Source organism: Emys orbicularis, chromosome 2 (genome assembly GCF_028017835.1).
Source record: "Emys orbicularis isolate rEmyOrb1 chromosome 2, rEmyOrb1.hap1, whole genome shotgun sequence".
Taxonomy (NCBI): domain Eukaryota; kingdom Metazoa; phylum Chordata; order Testudines; family Emydidae; genus Emys; species Emys orbicularis.
Window position 1 is genome coordinate 22,152,003 of NC_088684.1, and position 21,715 is coordinate 22,173,717.

Sequence of the window (21,715 nt, forward strand, 5' to 3'; positions counted from 1 at the left end):
AGAGAATTTCACCTTTGATTTGCATGAACAAACGATCTTTAAAAAATCATGTACATCAATATAAAATCACGAAAAAACATTAAAATCATCAGTTGCAACATTATGCAAAGAACACACAGGGCATCCTTCCTAGTTCTCATGTTTATGGATAACATTTCTCTCCCAATATTTGGTAATATAGATATAATATTAATTAATATTTACTCTTTATAACACAGTTTTTGTGCAATATCAAAGAATGTATTTTCACATTTAATAACGGACACAGAATCAAACTTTAAAATAGTTAATAAAGTTCTGGCAGTTCCTTAATGATAATGCACGTCATGGTTGCTTCTGAATAAGCAGCCAAAGGAGTAGAGTGTTAAAATATTTTGAGTCAGTTTCATTTTCCTGAAATGAATGGTTATGTCTTTATCTTTATAATTGGCAGAATGTATTTCAGGCTCATTAATTGTGAAGTCAAGTTTTTATTTTTAACTGCAGTACTTGTGTATGATTAGTTACAAGGAGAGATGTAATTGTCTAAGATCCTACAACAATCTTACGACTGATTGCACCAGGCAAAGTGTAAATGAAAAGCACCAAGAAGATCATCAGAATAATCAGAATCAGCGCAATGATGATGTACTTCTTGTAATTTCTCCAGATGAGGTGATACAAACACTTGAAAGGATTTACAAACCAGGAGAAGGAAGTGTCTGGGCGGCTGAAGGGAAGAAAAGAGAGAGAAAATTGGTAAGGCAAGATCTAGACATTTCCAAAAGATATTACGTTATAAAGCTCATGCTGTGTAAAACATATCACTTACAAAAGGACCTTTTAACACCTTGGAATCCACTAAAAGTTCTTAATACTCAGAGCACTTCTGAAAGTGCTAAGCACCTTTGGATCACTCAACAGTCCATCATGAATGGTGCAGAGAAAGTGAATAGGGGGATGCATTATTTACCTCTTGACATAACACAAGAACCAGGAGTCACCCAGTGAAATTAACAGGCAGAAGGTTCTTCTTCACATAACACACAAACAACCTGTGGAACTTGTTGCCAGGGGATAGTGTGAAGGCCAAAAGTATAACAGGGTTTAAAAAGGAATTAGATAAGTTCATGGAGGATAGGTCTGTCAATGGCTATTAGCCAAAATGGTCAGGGACGCAAGCCCATGCTCTGGGTGTCCCTAGACCTCTGACTGCCAGAAGCTGGGACTGGACAACAGGGGATGGATCACTCAATGATTGCCCTGTTCTGTTTATTCTGTCTGAAGCGTCTGGCACTGGTCTCTGTGGGAAGACAGGATACTGGGATTGATGGATCATTGGTCTGACCCAGTATGGCCATTCTTCTGTTTTTAACCTCCACATCTCATAACACACACCCTACATGCCACTGTGAAGAGTGAACTGTATATTTTGCATTTCATAGCTATTCAAAGTAAGACAAATCTTGGGGGGTCCTAATTTACATATTAACCCACAGCAAGCTTTAAATGTGCAGTTTAGAGGTCCTGTGCTTCTTGGGCCTGACCCAAAGCCCAGTGGAAAGACTCCCATTGACATCAGTTGCTTTAGGATGAGAATCCTAGTGAGTAGCCACTACAAATAATTTGCTTTCCTGGTTATAGTCACATTGCTAAACTTTTCAAACACGTATGGCACATATGAGTCAGTCCTGGCAGAGTGCTGGGAAGCCACAGAATGCAATCCACTCACATGCAGTTTTAAAATCTGGGTCTTGACCAAACATTATTTGGGACTCTCTGGCCACCAAACCCCAAAGGCCAGATTGTGGTTGTTTTTCACAAAGGTGCACAGGGGTGGGAAAGGTACAAGGAACCTTTCCACTATGGAGGGGGCAACCAGAGCTGCAATCCAAAATTCTTCTGAGTGCAGGGATGCTTTTTCCTGCCCCACCACTAGAGCACACTTATCAAAAGAGGTAGAACCACGGCCCTGATCCTCTTCATGCTGCTCAGCTAAGCTGACTGGCTGCAGAGAAAAGTGCAAGTCACACGCAACCAAGAGACAGTGTAGGAGCATCTCCCCACTGCATGCTGGGGAGCTCTGGAAGACATTGTGCCTCTCTGATTTTAAAGGCCTTACCTCAGGAATGAACTAGGCCAGTGTCTGTCAGTTGTGTATAATGGGACTATTCAGAGAGCAAAATACTATTTGGCATAATTTGAGGTAACAGAATATGTCCTTTTGAGATATTGCGTATTGATCCTATACCAAGTATACCCCAAGGTTGCGGAGATGTTACAATAAGGGAAATAAAATTAAAATGCTATATCGTAATGAGTGTTGTCTGCATATTTTTTCATAAAGCTGTTGAAGTCTTGTAAATAATCTCATGGTCACCCACAAATGCCGTCCTGCTAGAAGATCAGAAAATCTGGAAGCTCAATTGAACATCTTTTTGATGGAGAAAGTGAAATTCTTCACTGGTTAAAATTACCACTTGGAATAAGATTTTTAAAATCTTTTGTAGTAGGGAATCTCATTTCACATTCCTTGTCTTTCCATAGCTCATCGCTATAACAGAATTAACTGCATAAACCTAAACTGATTTCATGAATGTTTTTCTGATACAAAAACCTCAACTGAAAATTTTTTGAGTGTGGTGGAATTTGGTTAGATAAAATGTTCATTCTGGACCTTTTGCTTTGTAAAAGGACTTTAAAAAAACCTTCACAGTCTTATGTTGAAAAATAGGTAGCCTCATTCTTTGGCTGTGAAATTCAATAAGTGAATATAGATGTGATAAAATTGTACCATTCCCATATGGCCAGATTTCCAAAGTCAAGTGTGCACAGTCATTGGCATGTGTCTAATTTATGCATACGAATACCAGACATATACACACAAATCAGATTTGTGGATTCCTTCACGTATGGGCAAAGAATCCCTCACATCTAATATTGAGAAGCAACCCCTTAGATGTATAGGTTAGCAATGACAGGCATAGCAGATATTGATTAACATAACAATTGTGAAGCACTAGCAAATATTAATTATTTAAGCCTAATAATATTCCTGTCAGATACTTTAGGTAAATATCATTACTCCACATTTTTATATCTGGGCAAACGGAGATTCTGCTGGAGTTACATAAAAAGACAGTACCAGAGATAGAAGCAGACACAAGGAGCACTCCTGCTAAATTCCTTGCTCTAACCACTATACCAGCTTTCTTATCTCACTTAGTGAATATGCTCCTACTCACTTGGGTTTCTCCAAAGGCTCAGGTTCCTTCCGAGCTTTCCCTACAGGACTCTTCTCAGCTTCCTCTGCAGTGACTAAATGGAATTCAGCTTCCACTTTGCCCTACATCAGAGAGTAAATTTTGATTAATATCTGTTCAAATATTTAATCCAGAGTTATTAAACAATAACCACCCATTAACCAGTTAGCACCCATGAGACATTCACAAAAATAGATATGCCTAGTTTAAGATTAGTTGACTGAATAATAAATAACTATATTCATTAATAATGTGCTGGTTAAATTCAAGAACTGACAACCACAAACACTGAGAAGCAATTCTTAATTTACCTTCCTTAGTTATTATGAAGAACCTACAACAATGTAATTTGATAAGGCTCACCCCCTAAATGTTAATACTGATAAAAATCACGTCTATTGGACCTTCTCATGAAGTTATGTCACTTGAATTATTAATGTTCTTTTTAATAACAGCCACAGCTTCAGTCATGTAAAGTTAGGTTGTCCTACATGGAAGTTACAATATCTAATATTACTGCTCAGCTATCTCTGTGAGATTAGTAGTTTTCTGTCTCTTTGTAAGGTGCCTATCATCAGAGTATCTGTACATGAGAGAGGCACGTCTAGTAATCTTAGATTGCTCATCTTAGTCATTAGTGATCTGCTTACAGTGAGCTCCCCAGCTTTGATGAAAGGCCACCATCCTCTGACACGCTTTTGCTGAAATATGGATATCTTGTTTTCTTTACTTGTTGCTGTTACCATGCCTACGTCACAACTCTTGGCAGACTTGGCTGCTCGAGGAAATTCATTCAGTTTCATTTCAAGGGAGCCTGGAGAAAAATATACCATCTCTTAGACATTTCAGATGTAACCACAATCAAAGAACAACCAATTAATTCATGCATAGCCCAGCTTGGACACACCAGTAAACTACTCTGAGATCATATTTGTAGCTAAATATCATCTGCATGTATGACCCCCATGTCTGTAGTATCTGAGTGCCTAATGGTTCGCTTTGCTACTAAACACATGGCTCTTATTTAAATACACCTAGTTAGTTGCTATCCAAACTGTTACTCAGCAAATACCCCAATACCTCTTCCAAGGATCTGAGCAGTAGTTCTCAAAGATATTGGCAAAGCAACGGTGTGCACTCTGAAGGGCCACCAAGGCTTTTGAAAAACATCATCAGAAGTTGGACAGATCAATCTGCCATAATAAATGAGGATTTTTAACTCCCTTATTCAGACAGGCAAAGAAAGGTGATGTAGAACATTTGTTATTGATTTGTCTAGATTTTATTTTTGTTTCTATCTGTGTATGTTATAAAATCAGTATAAATGGAGCAGTGAACAGGATGACAGCAAACATGAGTTCCTAAGGGAGTTCCCAGCGAAAGTAGGATAACAACACCCTGTCAGGATCCAGCAAGACTGGTCAAGATTTTCAAAAGTGATTAGTCATCTGGGGTGCATCAGTTTTTTGGGTGCCTGACTTGAGACACTTTAAAAGGCCCTGATTCTCTGAAGTAAGGGTCTCAGCACGTTCTGAAAATTAGGCCTCTTTTAGTGTCACAAGTTGGACATTCAGAAATGGAGGCACCTGAAATCAGGTTTTTGAAAACCGTGGCCACCATGGCTAGAGAAAGCTGTCCTAGTGCATACGTTTGAGGTGGAAAGCTAAGCAGTCTAACGCAGATGGTGTGCAATACTCATGCAGTTCAGGGCATCTCAATACCAGAAAGATGTTGACTCATCAAAAGGAATTCATGGAAGAGAAATAAAAATGGTTAAGGGAGTGAAGAAAATAATTTACAAGGGGAGATTAAAAGGACTAAATGTGCATGGTTCTCCCATCTTCCCAGCTGGATGCAGGACTGATGGGGATGATCCACTTCCCATTGACTCATGGAGCTAGAAAGCTTCCAAAACACCCTTTACTTTCTCCATCTCTCCTTTTCTTCCCCCCAGTTCAGTCCCTTTCATGTTGTATCATGTCACATTTAAACTGAAAGCTCTTCAGGGCAGGGACTGGAGGTGAAATCCTATCCCTAGTGAAGTGAATGAGAGTTTTGTCATTGATTTCAGTGGGGCTAGGATTTCACCTCAGGTCTTTATTGATTTGAGGTACCACATTTTAGGCACTCAAAAAACAACCACCACCACCAAGCAATAATACAAGAAGAATGCCTTGCTACCTTTAGAGCACAGTGCAACACAGACCAGCTTGCACTAGCCCTTCCTGAGCATCATCTCTCTCACACACATCCACCAAACCAAAACCCCATGAATCTACAACCTAATCTCCTGAGGCTGGAGCAGAACCATAGACTCATGGAAGTGTAGGCCTGGAAGGGACCTCAACAGGTCATCTAGTTCAGTTCCCTGCACTCAATGCAGGACTACGTAGTAACTAGACCATTCCTGAAAGGTGTTTGTCTAACCTCTTCTTTAAAACCTCCAAAGATGGAGATTCCACAACCTCCCTAGGCAATTTATTCCAGTGCTTCCACCCTGACAGATAGGAAGGTTTTCCTAAAGTTCAACCTAAACCTCCCTTACTGCAATTTTCACCCTCCTCCTTGTAACAGCCTTTTCACAGAATCATAGAATTATAAGACAGGAGGGGATCTTGAGAGGTCATCTAGTCCATTCCCCTGCATTCATAGTAGGACTAAGTATTATCTAGATCATCCCTGACACGTGTTTTATGTACTTCAAAAATGTTATCATAGTCTCCCTCAGTCTTCTCTTCTCCAGACTAAATAAACACAATTTTTTCAATCTTCCCTCATAGGTCATATTTTCTAGACCTTAATCATTTTTGTTGCTCTCCTCTGAACTTTCTCGTATTTGTCCACATCTTTCTTGAAATATGGCACCCAGAATTGGACACAATACTCCAGCTGAGACCTTATCAGTGCAGAGTGGAATGGAAGAATTATTTCTCATGTCTTGCTTACAACACTCCTGCTAATACAACCTTGAATGATGTTCGCTTTTTTTGCAACAGTGTTACACTGTTGACTTATATTTTGCTTGTCCACAACATCCCTTTTGGCAATATTCTTTCCTAGGCAGTCATTTCCTGTTTTATGTGTGTGTAATTGATTGTTGCTTCCTAAATGAACTACTTTGCATTTGTCCTTATTGAATTTTATCCTATTTACTTCAGACCATTTCTCCAGTTTGTCCAGATCATTTTGAATTTTACTCCTATCCTCCAAAGCACTTGCAACCACTCCCAGCTTGGTATCATCCACAAACTTTATAAGAGTACTTTCTATGCCATTATCTAAAACATTGATGAATATATTGAACAGAACTCGACCCAGAACTGATCCCTGCGGGACCCCACTCGTTATGCCCTTCCAGCTTGCTTGTGAACCACTGATAACTACTCTATGGGAACAGTTTTCAACCAGTTGTGCACCCACCTTATAATAGCTTCATCTTCGCTATATTTCCCTAGTTTGTTTATGAGAAGGTCATGCCAGACGGTATCAAAAGCCTTACTAAAGTCAAGATATACCACATCTACCGCTTCCCCCCATTCACAAAGCTTGTTATCCTGTCAAAGAAAGTTATTAGGTTGGTTTGACATTATTTGTTCTTGACAAATCCATGTTGACTGTTACTTATCACCTTATTATCATCTAGGTGTTTGCAAATTGATTGCTTGGTTATTTGCTCCATTATCTTTCCAGGTACTGAAGTTAAGCTGACTGGCCTGTAATTTCCCGGGCTGTCTTTATTCCCTTTTTTAATAGACTGACACTATACTGGCACCACGCAAAAGTTTGAAGCTCCTGTATTAGATGCCTACCTACTACAGTAACTAGAGCAATATATATATATGTAGATGAGACAGCGATATACAGATAAGTAAGAGAGAGGAGGGAGACAAAGTGTATTTGTCTAAATGATATTTATAGTGCATAGGAGAGAGGAATACGATATTTGAAGCATGTTAAAACGAAGGAGAGGAATTGTTTTGGGTGGTTTAAGGAGTAATGGAATGAACTGGAGTAAAAGATACTTTGGGATGAATATCAGGAAATATTTCCTAACAGCGACCTGTGTTAGTCTGGAATAATCTTTGTAGTGGAAACTCAGCCACCAGAGAAATGTTATTCTCAACTGTACAAAGCACTTGAGAACATACTCCTGGCAAATAAGATGAAAATCCTGCATTGTCAGGGAGATACTGATTGGCCTAAATATACTCTTTTCATTGACGATTTCTAGACTTTGGTCCATATTAAGTAATGCCTGACATTATAGAAAAATGTGACCATCATTTAAACATGGGGGGTTGAGTGGGACAACTTTTAATCAGCCTCCAAAAATATGCCACTCAGACCCATCCATTTGTGTAGCCAAAACCATATATGTGTTAGGCATTCTAGCTGTTAAGTGGATTCATGGAAGGCAACTGATAATTGTGCCTTAGATACCTCCTTCAACACTTTTTTACAAAATAAAGGTCTATGAAGATTTTAGCTGAAGTTCAGTTGGCTTCACTGTTTGCTTACCCAAGAAATCATCAGAAGAAAGTCTTTCAAAGTCCCAAACTTGGAGCACTAGCACTGCTGGCATTTTGCGTTCTGTCTTTTCCAAGGAAAATATGTTTTCTTTCTTACTGACCACCATTTGTTTCTCAGCTGGGAGGTAGTGGAATGGAAACACAAAGCGCCAGTTGAAGTTCCCTTCTCCAGTCAAGGAGTTGTAATGCACATCTGTCTCCTGTTTGTCATCTTCCAGTCCCTTTAACCACCTATAGCATGCACACAGGTGAATACGGTAAAGTTAATAGGGAAGCTGTATCGTGGGTATTCAAATTCAATTACAATAATTTTTATTTATCAATCCTTTCTTTCATAATCAATGTTAGTAGAGCAACTGGAAGGCTTAGGTGGTGGCTAATATCTAAAACACCATTCAAATGTGGCTCAGGCTTCCAGTGACTGAAAATCACTATCAAAAGTTTAGAGGGATAATGTGAGTTCTATTTAGGTCAGACTTGCAAAATTCTAATTTCCCATTCACCACTGGCTAATCATTAAAAATATTTTTATGGGCAAGCAAACTAACATGAGTGTTTTCATTATCAATCACCATGATAAAAGGTATATGAGTAGATTTTGTGCATTAGCTGGTAGATTTCCTGACAGTCTCAGATGCTGATTTAGGTACTTGATGTTAGAACCAAAATTATTTGTATCTGCAAGTGCTCTAGAGTGAAGGATGTCAGGTGTAAGCATGGCTGACTTGTTTCTCCAAAAAAATTTCTGGTTTGTTCTGGTTTTTTGATGCATCATAAACAATGTATCATGTACAAAGGAATATTACAAAAAATCCATATTGTGCTTCTCTAAAAATACATATCTTTTGGAGGTACCCATTCATTTATGAATGTATCTACTTGGTTTTTAGTTCTGCAGATGATTGGCTATAATTTCTAATCAATATTTAAAAATTTGCACCACATCCAAAAAAGTTAACCAGTACTCATGAGTGGCAATATTATAAAAAGGTGATTCAAAAATATGAACAGTTTCAAAGATGGCACTAAGGACATAAGAACGGTCATACTGGGTCAGACCAATGGTTCCTCTAGCCTGGTACCCTGTCTTCCAACAGTAGCAATGCCAACTGCTTCAGAGGGAATGAACAGAACAAGGCAATTTTTGAGTGATCCATCCCCGTCATCCAGCCCCAGCGTCTGGCAGTTAGAAGTTAGGGACACCCAGAGCATGGGGTTGCATCCCTGACCATCTTGACTAATAGCCATTGATAGACCTATCCTCCATGATCTTATCTAGCTATTTTTGAACCAAGTTATAGCTTTGGCATTCACAATATCTCCTGGCAATGAGTTCTACAGGTTGACTGTGTGTTGTGTAAAGAAGTATTTCCTTTTGTTTGTTTTAAATCTGCTGCCTACTAATTTCACTGGGTGACCCCTGGTTCTTGTGTTATGTAAAGTAGTAAATAACACTTCCCTATTCACTTTCTCCACACCATTCATGATTTTATAAACCTCTATCACACACCTCCTTTATCATCTCTTTTCTAAGCTGAAAAGTCCCAGTCTTTTTAATCTCTCCTCAAGCTGTTCCATACTCCTAATCATTTCTGTTGCCTTTCTCTGTACTGTTTCCAAATCTAATGTATCTTTTTTGAGATGGAGCAACTAGACCTGCACGCAGTATTCAAGGTGTGGGCATACCACAGGTTTATATAGTGGCATTATTATATATTGTCTTATTATCTATCCCTTTACTAATGGTTCCTAACATTCTGTTAGCCGCTGCACATTGAGCGGATGTTTTCTGAGAACTATCTACAATGACTCCAAGATCTCTTTCTTGAGTGGTAACAGCTAATTTAGACCCCACCATTTTGTCTGTACAATTGGAATTATGTTTTCCAATGTGCATTACTTTGCATTATCAATAGTGAATTTCATCTGCCATTTTGTTGCCCAGTCACTCAGTTTTGTGAGTCCCTTTGTAACTCCTCACAGTCTGCTTTGGACTTAACTATCCTGAGTAATTTTGTAATTTTGCAGCAGTGTAATAGCGACAGAAAAGATAAGCTATAAAATGCTAATGAAAAATTCTTCACACACACTCTTCCCTGCCATTCACTCACACACATACTCCGGTTTCAGAGTAGCAGCCGTGTTAGTCTGTATCCGCAAAAAGAACAGGAGTACTTGTGGCACCTTAGAGACTAACAAATTTATTTGAGCATAAGCTTTCGTGGGCTACGTCCCACTACACATACTCCAGTCAACAAATATCTGGTTAGAATGAGGAGTCTGGTGGCACCTTAAAGACTAACAGGCTACCCCCTGATTCTTGGTTAGAATGGATTTCCCACAGGAATCTCCTATGATACTTCTCAATTTTTTTATTACTAACTTCACTAAGCTGGTTATAATTTCTCTCAACGCATTATGTATCACCACTCTGTATCCCTATAAGCCAGGGGTGCTGGAACAATTTGTCTAGTGGGGGTTCTGAGAGCCATTGAAGCAAACTGTAAACCCTGTATATGATGGAAACCACTTAAAGCCCAGGGGTGCGGCAGCACCCCCAGCACCCCTCGTTCCAGCACCTATGCTATAAGCCCTTCAAGTTTAAAATGCTGTAGGCATTTGCATTTAACCCATGAAGTTTTGGACTTGATTCTCTACTCACACCAAATGAATGGCGCTACTCCTGATTTTACTCTGTGTGAGTAGTGAATTAGGTCTAATGAGTCTATATTTAAAGGTGAAAGAGGACTAACTAGTTTCCAGAATGGCTGGCTATTTTTGGCACACAATCACAGCAAATTATCAAGATCCCAGAAATATCTCACAAAGAGAACAGCCTTGTTAATACAACCCCTAAGTTTTGTGACTCTGGTCTTTGATGGATGGCTTGAATCAGATATTAATGGTCCTCTCAAGGAATAAATGAAGAGACGCAAAAAGTGATATCCAGATGAACGCACCCTTTTACATAGATGTCACTTGATTTTTGTCCTGTGAAGATATTCTCATCCTCTAAAATTACATCTTCTGTATTCCAGATGATTACTCTCAATTCATAACTGAAAAAGAAAGAAACCAACATTTTGTATATTTCAATTCACGGTAGCAAAAGGCCTTCCAGTTAATTTCTCTTCATCCTTCCTGAGTACACATAGGGCCTGAGTCTAATCAGACACTGGTATGAATCAGTAGCAATTTCCTTAACATAAAGTGTGTTATGGTGATGTAAAACTGGTCTGAAGAATGGGATCAGAATCAGACTCCTTGTGTCTATTGGAGTCTCTTGTGATATAACAGAATTAGGGGCTGTTCTCTTAGCTCATGAGAATGCAGAGTGACAGTACGTGTCGCCGGCAGCCTCAGAACAGTGGAAAATTCCTCGCTGGTTGTTTGCCTATGTTCTTTTTTAATTCTGATCACAAAAATACTGCAATGAAACAGGGCTAGACTGGACTGAGCAACATCATCTGAGCATCCACAAAATACTGAGTAACTTGCCAATGAGGGCAAAACCCATTTAGGCAGATGGCGGGGGGGGGGGTCTCCTTTTCAGAGATTTTCTTGTTGACAATATATGATATTGGGTGTAATCTAGTACATGAAAAAGGAGGGAAAATGCTGTTCCGAAACACCTTTAGGGAGCATGGATAAATGTAACCTCCAGGAGAGACATTTTATAGCAGCATCCAGGAATGGGAATGAACTCCACTGTGCTCTTTTCACTTTGAATACACATGTATGCTTGTAGGTGTTGGAAGCCTTAGCAACATGCATATCTACCTGTTTGTCTTGCACCATTTTTGTGCACCTTTCTTCAGGCTAATTGGCATACAGCATCTTCCAAAGCCAAGGTCTCTTGCAGAAATCTAAACCCCTCTGATGATTAACATTTCAACAACGCTTGTCTATGTTTCTATAGAGTGCCGCATGGCAGCAACATTTTGTTCTTGCAAATATTATTAGGTGCAAATCTTTCTGGTTTGAAAAATTCACAGCTGATAAATAGCCTCACATAAAATCCTTGTATAAAGAAAGCACTTGTTAGACAGTCTCCTTTTTGGTTGAATTATGGACTTTACTTAATTCGGCACAGACAGGAGCAAAGTGTTATTTTTTTATAGCATCGTCTTTAGTTTGAACATAAATAATGCACACACTGTGTCTGTGTTCCAGACATAAAAATTACCTGACAAAGCCCTTATTAAAATATCTCATTAAGGTGCATTTGGGATGAGCCATGAATTCTCCTAGTCATTTATTATCTATCAGACACTAACCACTAGGTTGACTCATTTAGTGCAATGTCAGAGTAGGATATATATCTGCCTGAAATTACAGAGACGCTTACTATTCCAAACAAATCTCTCTCTGCAACCTCCTTTTGTGCTCCTTGACCTCATTCTTGCCCGAAATAGTGAAAATCCCTCAGGTACAATAATATGAGAGGGAAGATCTTGACCAACGGTCAAGTACTTTATGTATGTGAGAGAGCTAAAGTGACATAGAGACTAAATTATAACTTTGGAGTTAGCATTCAGTGGAGGGATAATAACTTTAAGACTCACTGCAGCTGCCCCTGGTACTCTAGTCTTTTTACCACTGTTGAATGAATCACATGAAGTCTTTAAATCAAGATTGGATGCTTTTATAAAAGATATGCTATAGCTCAAACAGAAATTATGGATTGATGCAGAAATTACCGGTAAGGTTCTAAGTCCTGTATGTAACACTGACTGACCCCAATCGTCGGTGGGCGGGATTGAACCTGGGACCTCTAGAGCTTAGTCTATGAGCCTCTATTGTATGAGCTAAAAGCCACATGGCCCTTAGCTATGGCTGTAGCAGACTCATTAATCTCTAAGGCTAGGTCTACACTGCAGTGGGGGTCCGACCTAAGATACGCAACTTCAGCTACGTGAATACCGTAGCTGAAGTTGCGTATTTTAGGTCGGCTTACCTAGCGGTGAGGACGCGGGAAAGTCGACCGCTGCCGCGCTGCCGCCGACTCCGCTGCCGCCTCCTGCCGAGGTGGATTTCCGGAGTCGACGGCAGAGCGATCAGGGATCGATTTTACCGCGTCTTCACTAGACGCGGTAAGTCGATCCCCGATAGACCGATTGCTACCCGCCGGATCGGCGGGTAGTGAAGACAAAGCCTAAGTGGGTCTTGGTGCCACTAGAAGGGACAGAACACCACACCCAGGAGGTATGTGAGTTACATACTTCCCTAGCTGAGGAAGTGCATCCTGAGCTTCAAAGACTTCCCAGTTGAAATCCCAGATGAGCCCCCAATTGTATCACCAACAGGCCCCAGTCATCAGTGGGTGGGATTGAACCTGGAATCTCTGGAACTTAGTGTATGAACTGCTACTGCATGAGCTAAAAGCCACATGGCCCTTAGCTAAGGCTGGAGCAGACTCATTAATCTCTAAGTGGTCTTGGTGCCACTAGAGCAGACAGAACACCACACCCAAGAGGTGTGTGGGTTACATGTATTATGCAGGAGATCAGACTAGATGATCATAATGGTCCTTTCTGGCTTTAAAAATCTATGAATCTATGGCATTGTTTCTCAGTTTAAATAATATTTTGCAACTACATTTCTTACCAGACATTGGGTCTTATTTATATGGCCTCGCAGTGTGGACTACAGGGGTGTGAACCACAGCATGCGCTGAAGTGTTGTGCATACACACTCTGCTAGCACGAACCAAAAGGTACCTACTTCATGTTAACGCAGTCCTGTTTGAAATGAGACTATGTTAACACCAACTAGATCCCTTTTCGTTCATGCTAGCAGGGTGTACATGGGGCAGTTACAGCACAACACTTCAGTGTGTGGTGAAACGCACGCCCCGATCTTCCACACTGTGGAGTCATGCAGACAAGCCCTTTTGAAAGATTCAGTATTTGCAGGATGCCAGTACACTGACAGCACAACAGAAATGCACCCTGAATTACCCTTTGGGTTTCCTTGGTGAAATATCAACAGGTGGTCCCGGTGGAGGCATATCTTTGGGAAACATGTCCACCCACATCTGCACACGACCCTTTAAGAAAAGAAATAAGCAATATTGTCACCCACCTTTAGTGAGAATTTTAAATAGCACTAAAATTTAGTGCTAACTTCAAAAGTCTTCACAAGCAAACTTTCTTCTAGAAATACCAACCAGGTCATTACAGTATTTGTGTCTGCTCTGTGTATTTTTCATATACAGAATCTATATCAGTGGTATGTGATCACATCAAGAATCAACATTTCAGCCAGTGGTCCCAGAGCAGCGCCTATATTTTAGGATTTTGTGGTTGGTTCTTTGGACTTCCCCTCCCTACACTAAAGTTATTCATTTGTGTTGAGGCCTGGTGCATCACTGCTGTCTGCCTCCCATCCTGCACGGTGTGCTGTAACCTGCAATAGAATTGGGTTGCTCCAAACCCCAGTCTTGTGATTGTCCTGTAACTCATATGAACAGTTGGGAAACCTCCCTGCTGATACCGCTTCACTTCTATTTCTACTTATTTTATTACATGTGTTTATACAGGGCCAGATGTTTATCTGAGAGCTAAACCAGAACCATGTTTCTATTTCTATAGCCAAACTCAAACTTGATCCTGCTGTAGGATTCTGATATGTTCAGAAGTTTAACTTTTTCACTTGCTTTGCACTCTTGGGTTCCTAACAGCGCAGGACATGGTGAAACGCCTTTTCGTAACTGTTGTTCTTCGAGATGTGTTGTTCACATCCATTCCAATCAGGTGCATGTGTGCCGCATGCACAGTCATCGGAAAGTTTTTCCTTTAGCAGCTCCAGTTGGGTCAGCTGTGGAGCCCACTGGAGTGGTGCCTTCATGGTGCTCAATATATGACCCTGCCGACCCAACCCGCCTTCAGTTCCTTCTTGCCGGCTACTCCGACAGAAAGGAAGGAGGGTGGGTATTGGCATGGACGTGAACAACACATCTCGAAGAACAACAGTTACGAGAAGGTGAGTAACCGTTTTTTTCTTCTTCAAGTGCTTGTTCACATCGATTCCAATCAGGTGACTCCCAAGCTCTCCCCTGGAGGTGGGGTCGGAGTTAAGGAATCTCTGATTGGAGCACCGCTCTGCCGAATGCTGCATCATCTCTGACATGCTGGGTGACAACACAGTGAGTGGTAAACATATGCACTGATGACCAGGTTGCAGCTCTGCAGATCTCTTGAATGGGGATCTGGGCCAGGAAAGCAGCTGACGAGGCTTGTGCCCTTGTGGAGTGTGCTGTAATATCCGGGGCTGGGACCTTAGCCAGCTCGTAGCATGTGCGGATGCAGTCCGTGATCCAGGAAGAAATGTGTTAGGAAGAGACCAGGAGCCCTTTTATCTGGTCTGCCACCACCATGAATAGTTGGTTCAATTTCATGAAAGGCTTAGTGCGCTCGATGTAGAATGCTAGTGCACACCGGACATTCAGTGAGTGAAGCCTCTGCTCCCGTGCACCAGTATGAGGCTTAGAATAAAAGACCGGTAGAAAAATGTCTTGGCTAGAATGAAATTGGGACACCACCTTGGGAAGGAAGGCTGGGTGAAGCCTGAGTTGAACCTTGTCCTTGTGGAAGACCGAGTAGGGTGGGTCGGAGGTTAGCTCGGACACCCTCCTAGCTGATGAAATGGTGACCAGGAATGCCACCTTCCACAACAAATACAGAAGGGAGCAAGTAGCCAGCGGCACAAAAGGGGCCCCCATTAGTCTTGAGAGGACCAGATTAAGGTCCCATGCAGGCACAGGTTGTCGAGCCTGTGGATATAATCTTTCCAGACCCTTGAGGAAACGCCCTACCATGGGGTTGGTGAACACAGAACACCCCAACTCTCCCAGGTGGAAGGCAGAGATAGCAGTGAGGTGTACCCTTATGGATGACCCTGCCAGGCCCTGTTGTTTCAAGTGTAAGAGGTACTCCAGGACGAGTGGTATAGGCACCTGGAGTGCAGGTGTGAAATGCTGGGCACACCAGCAAGAGAACCTTTTCCACTTAGCTAGATAAGTGGCCCAGGTGGATGGTTTTCTGCTGCTGAGCAGAACCTTTCTTACACGTTCCAGGCACCAGAGCTCCATTGGTTTTAACCATGAAGCTTCCAAGCCGTGAAATGGAGGGACTGGCGATCTGGGTGGTGAAGGCGACTGTGGTCCTGTGTGATCAGATCGGGGTAAAGTGGTAACACGATCGGGGTGTCCACTGACAGCTGCAGAAGCATGGTGTACCAATGTTGGCGGTGCCGTGCTGGAGCCAGCAGGATTACCTTCACCTTATCTCTGCAGATCTTGAGCAGCACCTTGTGCACAAGTGGAACTGGTGGAAAGCCATACATGAGGTGTTCTCCCCAGGGTAGCAGGAAAATGTCCGATATTGAACGCGGGCTGTGCTTCTGGAATGAGCAGAACGCTGGGCACTTTCTGTTGCTCTGGGTGGCAAACAGATCGACCTGGGGAAACCCCCACCTTTGGAAGATGGAATGTATGACATCCAGAAGGATGGACCACTCGCGGTTGCAGAACGATCTGCTGAGGTGGTCCGCTAGTTAGTTCTGCACTCCCAGGAGATAGGACACCTCCAGGTGAATGGAGTGGGCTATGCATAGCTGGACAGCTTCCCAGAATAGGGGGGAGGAACAAGCTCCACCCTGTTTGTTGATGTAGAACATGGCAGTGGTGTTGATGGTCATCACTGCCACACACTGACCTTGTAGTCGGGACAGGAAGGTGTGTCAGGCTAGCTGCACCGCTCGGAGCTCCTTGATATTGATATGGAGTGAGAGCTCGTCCTGCGACCATAGGCCCTGCGTTCGGAGATCTCCCAGGTGAGCGCCCCAACCCAGAGCTGACGCGTCCATTACTAGGGACAGAGAGTGCTGTGGGCTGTTGAAGGGAACGCCTTCACAGACTGTCCAAGGGTTGAGCCACCAACAGAGGGACTTGAGTACATGCTCTGGCACTGATTCCACTGAGTTCAGGCTGTCTCGCGCTGAGCGATAGGTCGAAGCGAGCCACGCCTGGAGTGGTCTGAGCCTCAGTCTGGCATGTCTGACCACGTAAGTGCAGGCTGTCATGTGGCTGAGGAGACTCAGGTATTCCCTTGCTGTTGTGGTGGGGTATCACTTGAGGCTTTGGATAATGTCTGTCATCACTTGGAATCATGCCTCTGGCAGGACTGCCCTTGTTTGCCCCGAGTTGAGCACCATCCCAAAGGGTCAGTGACAAGGTCGACTTGTTCACATTGAGGAGGAGTCCCAGCCTCTCGAAAGTAGCTCTGACTAGTCAGACTTGAGACTCCACCTGCTCCCTGGAGAGCCAGTCGTCGAGATAGGGATATGCCTGAACCTGCCTCCTGTAAAGAAAGGCTGCGACCACCGACTTGCACTTGGTGAAGACTCGGGGGGCCATCAATAGGCAGAATGGGAGGACCGTGAACTGATAATGTTTGTGGTCAACCACAAACCGCGGAAATCGTCTGTGCGCAGGCTGAATGGATATGTGAAAATACGCGTCCTTCATGTCGAGGGCAGCATACCAGTCTCCCAGATCCAAGGAGGGGATGATCGTGCTCAGGGAGACCATGCGGAACTTCAGCTTGACCAAGAACTGGTTGAGTCCTTGCAGGTCTAAAATGGGTCTGAGACCCCCCTTTGCTTTGGGGATTAGGAAATAACGGGAGTAGAATCCCTTGCCCCATAGCTCCTAAGGAACCTCCTCCACTGCCCCCACGGCAAGGAGCGACTGCATCTCCTGGACAAGGAGTTGCTTGTGAGAGGGGTCCCTGAAGAGGGACACGGAAGGGGAGTGGGAGGGAGGAGAGGAGCAGAATTGGAGAGAATATCCCACCTCTACCATGCGAAGTACACAGCGGTCCGATGTTATTTGGGACCACGCACAGTAGAAGTGGGATAGCCGATTCATAAAGCACGGGGAAGGATCTGGTGTAGTGGTGGGTATGCCATCCTCAGGCGCCCCTTCAAAAGGCCTGCTTTGAGCCCAACAAAGGTTTGGCCGAGCCCTGGCCTTGACTTGACGAAGGTTGCGACAGTCTGCGCCTGCCATTCCTATCCCTCCCTCTGTAGAAGTCCTGTCTTCGAGGAGGGTAGGAACGCTGCTGTTGAGGCTGTGGTTTGAAGTGTTTACGCTGGGTTGCAGGGGTGTGCATACCCAGCGACTTCATGGTCGCCCGGGAGTCCTTCAGGCTGGAGTCCATCTGCTCTGAGAATAATCCTCAAACGACAGGTCCTGAGGGGTTTGCTGCACTTCGGGGGGCAGCCCAGACGCCTGCAGTCCTGAACCCCTTCTCATGGCTAACCCGGATGAGAGGGTGCGGGTGGCAGAGTCCGCCGCATCAAGGGAGGCTTGAAGAGAGGTTCGTGCCACCGCTTTCCCTTCGTAAATAATGGCCATGAATTCAGCCCTGGAGTCTGATGGAATTAGCTCCTTAAACTTCAACATGGAGGCCCACGAGTTGAAGTTGTATCTGCTGAGGATAGCTTGTTGGTTTGCTATCTTCAGCTGCAGGCCCCCCGTTGAGTAGACCATTCTATCAAAAAGGTCTAATCTTTTAGACTCCTTAGATTTCGGAGTCGGTCCTTGTTGGTCCTGCCTCTCCTTCTCGTTGACCGTGGTCACTACTAGGGAGGAGGGCTGCGGGTGCAAGGACAAGTACTCATATCCTTTGGATGGGACAAAAGTACTTGTGCTCCACGCCCCTCGCCATTGGTGGGATCGATGCCGGGGTCTGCCACAGTGTTTCAATATTGTTCTGTATAGTTTTTATCAGGGGCAGAGCTACCCTGGAGGGACCCTCCGGCGTCAGGATATTGACCATGGGGTCCTTTGGCTCGATAACCTCTTCCGCCTGCAATCCCATGTTGCGAGCGATTCTGCGCAAGAGGTCCTGGTGTGCACAGTGGTCTATTGGGGGAGGTCCCGAGGCCGAAGTCCCTGCAACTGCCTCGTCCGGGGATGAGGATGAGGAGGCTAGAGGTGGTACAGGGTCCTCCTGACCATCCAGCTCTCTAGGGACCTCCTGGTTAGTGCCTGTGGGCTCACGCTGACTGTAGTCATGGCAGCAGTAGTCTGGCCAGCTGTAGGAGCTGTCGCTGTGGCTGCTTCGACGATGTCCTGGACGGCCTGTGGGCCCTGTGCTGGCGTCGACTCCGATTCCCAAGGAGCCGGGTGATCTTTATGTGGCTGGGGTGCTCGGGTTTCAGAGATGACCAGAAAATGCCCCTGGGCCTGGTGATAAGCCCAGGGAGTCCGGAATGGCCATTGAGGCTGCGGCTGCCAATGTGGAGGCCATGCCACCGGTGCCTCACTTCTGCACCTGCTGCGGCATGAGCAAAAAGAGTCCCTGTCTGAGTCAGATGACACAGATCTAGATCGTGATGACCACAGCAGTACTGAGCAGGGGACTGGTTTTGATGCTCCTGTGCTGGGGATCAGTGCCAAGAGGTCAATGACGGGGACCGGTGCCGCTCAGCCCGTGCTGGAGACTGAGCCGGGGAACCACACACAGGGTCCTGAGCTGGGGAATGGTGCGTTGGCGATGGTGAACCCAAGCGGTGCCGAGGTGAATGGTGCTGTGTCGGAGAGGGTGATCACGGCATCATGGCCGGCTTGCCTCTAGATAGCCAGAGGTTGTGGGGCCGTCATTGCTATTAGATCCCTGGCGGCTTCAAAAGTGTCTGGGGTGGAGGGGGACTCCAACTCCTCCACCTGACACTGTCTGTCTGGGGTGTCGCTGGGCACCGGACTCAACGGTCCCCTCCGGGGAACCAAAGTCAATGGCGCCGACTCCTGGCCCTTGGGCACCGAGTGCTCCTTTGTGGGACGCACTGCTGTTGCACCTGGTGCTGCCTTCAGCACCGGGGAACGATCCCAGTCCGTCTTCTTGTGCCGCTTGTGTGGCACCGGTGAGTGCGAGAGGTGCCTGGTTAACTGCGCCACTTGCGGTGCTGGGGAGCACCGGTGCCAAGGGTCTCTTGAGTCAGAGTCTTTCCTCGGCACTGTGTCGCGCTCCGAGGCCGGGGTGCTCCGCACCGACGCGCTCGGTGTCGGATCTCGGCACTCCGTGGCGGGCTGCCAATGGAGAGTGGACCCCATCAGAAGTTGTTTCAGCCAGAAATCCCACTCTTTCTTCATCGTAGGGCGGAAAGACCTGCAGATTTTGCACCTGTCTGTTTGGTGCTCTTCCCCCAGACACGCATTGTGGGGGGTCGCCCATTGGCATGGGCTTCCCGCAGGTCCTGTAAGGTTTAAACCCTTGGCCCCGAGGCATGCCCGGGAGCTGAGGGGAGGTAAGGGATAGGGGAGGACCCTGCACCCTAACCTGAACACTATATACACTATGTATACCAACTAAGGGAAGCCCTTGCTAAGCAAGCGAACGCAGTTCCAACGGCCATCACGGGCAGTAAGAAGAAACTGAAGGGGGGTTGGGTCGGCAGGGTCATATATTGAGCGCAATGAAAGCACCACTTCAGGGGGCTCCACAGCTGACCCAATGGGAGCTGCTAAGGGAAAAAGTTTCTGACGACCATGCACATGGCATACGCACACCTGATTGGAATCAACATGAACAAGCACTCGAAGCAGAAGAGAGGTGTTTCTCGTGGTATTTTCAACTCAGGCCAGAGGTGGTAGCAATTGAAATCTTTCAAGAAAGCCTATTCTTATGAGACTTCCAGCCCAATTTTGGAAACTCGGGAGGGTTGGATAATTATTTGGATCCTTAATTGAACTGAACTCAGATTCTGAGTTGTTTTCAGTTTGACCATCACAAATAAGAACATCCTGTAACAAATCAGTGACTATCTAGAATTTTCATCACTGTCATTGTGCTACACATTATCAGAACTGCGCAATAATGAGGGCAGATTCTAAGCCCTCAAAGCTGAAGCACAAAGAAGGATCACCATTAGCTGTTCACAGTATAACAATAATACTTATCCAGACACACTTGTTGAGAAATTCTGATTCCTCTCCGTAGATGGTCTGGACAGGAATCAAAACATATACTGAATAGTTAATTATATTTTCCCAATGATATTAGGGCTGTCAAGCGATTAGAAACATTAATTGTGATTAATCACATTGTTAAACAATAATAGAATACCATCTATTTAAATATTTTTGGATGTTTTCTACATTTTCAAATATATTGATTTCAATTACAACACAGAATACAAAGTGTACAGTGCTCACTTTATATTTATTTTTGATTACAAGTATTTGCACTGTAAAAAAACAAAAGAAATAGTATTTGTCAATTCACCCAATATAAGTACTGTAGTGCAATTTCTTTATCCGGGAAAGTTGAACTTACAAATGTAAAATTATGTACAAAAAAATCTGCATTCAAAAATAAAACAATGTAAACTTTTAGAGCCTGCAAGTCCACTCGGTCCTACTTCTTGTTCAGCCAATTGCTTAGACAAACAAGTTTGTTTACATTTGCAGGAAATAATGCTGCCTGCTTCTTGTTTACAATGTCACCTGAACGTGAGAACAGGCATTCTCATGGCACTGTTGTAGCCAGTGTCGCAAGATATTTACGTGCCAGATGTGCTAAAGATTCATATGTCCCTTCATGCTTCAACCACCATTCCAGGGGACATGTGTCCATGCTGATGACGGGTTCTGCTCGATAACAATCCAAAGCAGTGCAGACCGACACATGTTCATGTTCATTTTCATTATCTGAGTCAGATGCCACCAGCAGAAGGTTGATTTTCTTTTTTGGTGGTTTGGGTTCTGTAGTTTCCGCATTGGAGTGTTGCTCTTTTAAGACTTCTGAAAGCATGCTCCACACTTCTTCCCTCCCAGATTTTGGAAAGCACTTCAGATTCTTAAACCTTGGATTGAGTGATGTAGCTATCTTTAGAAATCTAACATTGGTACCTTCTTGGCGTTTTGTCAAATCTGCA

General features: G+C 44.0%; 1 protein-coding gene across 1 annotated transcript in view; it reads right to left on the bottom strand.

Moving 5' to 3' along the window:
• Positions 1–525: 525 nt before the first annotated feature.
• FER1L6 (fer-1 like family member 6) overlaps positions 526–21,715 on the bottom strand; it is a 178,617-nt gene continuing 157,427 nt past the window's right edge. The window contains exons 36-41 of the mRNA XM_065397689.1: positions 13,732–13,820; positions 10,732–10,830; positions 7,761–8,002; positions 3,893–4,056; positions 3,225–3,325; positions 526–709 (exon numbers count right to left, since the gene is read on the bottom strand). Of these exons, the coding sequence (XP_065253761.1) occupies positions 526–709; positions 3,225–3,325; positions 3,893–4,056; positions 7,761–8,002; positions 10,732–10,830; positions 13,732–13,820 (879 nt within the window). The remainder of the gene's footprint in view (positions 710–3,224; positions 3,326–3,892; positions 4,057–7,760; positions 8,003–10,731; positions 10,831–13,731; positions 13,821–21,715) is intronic.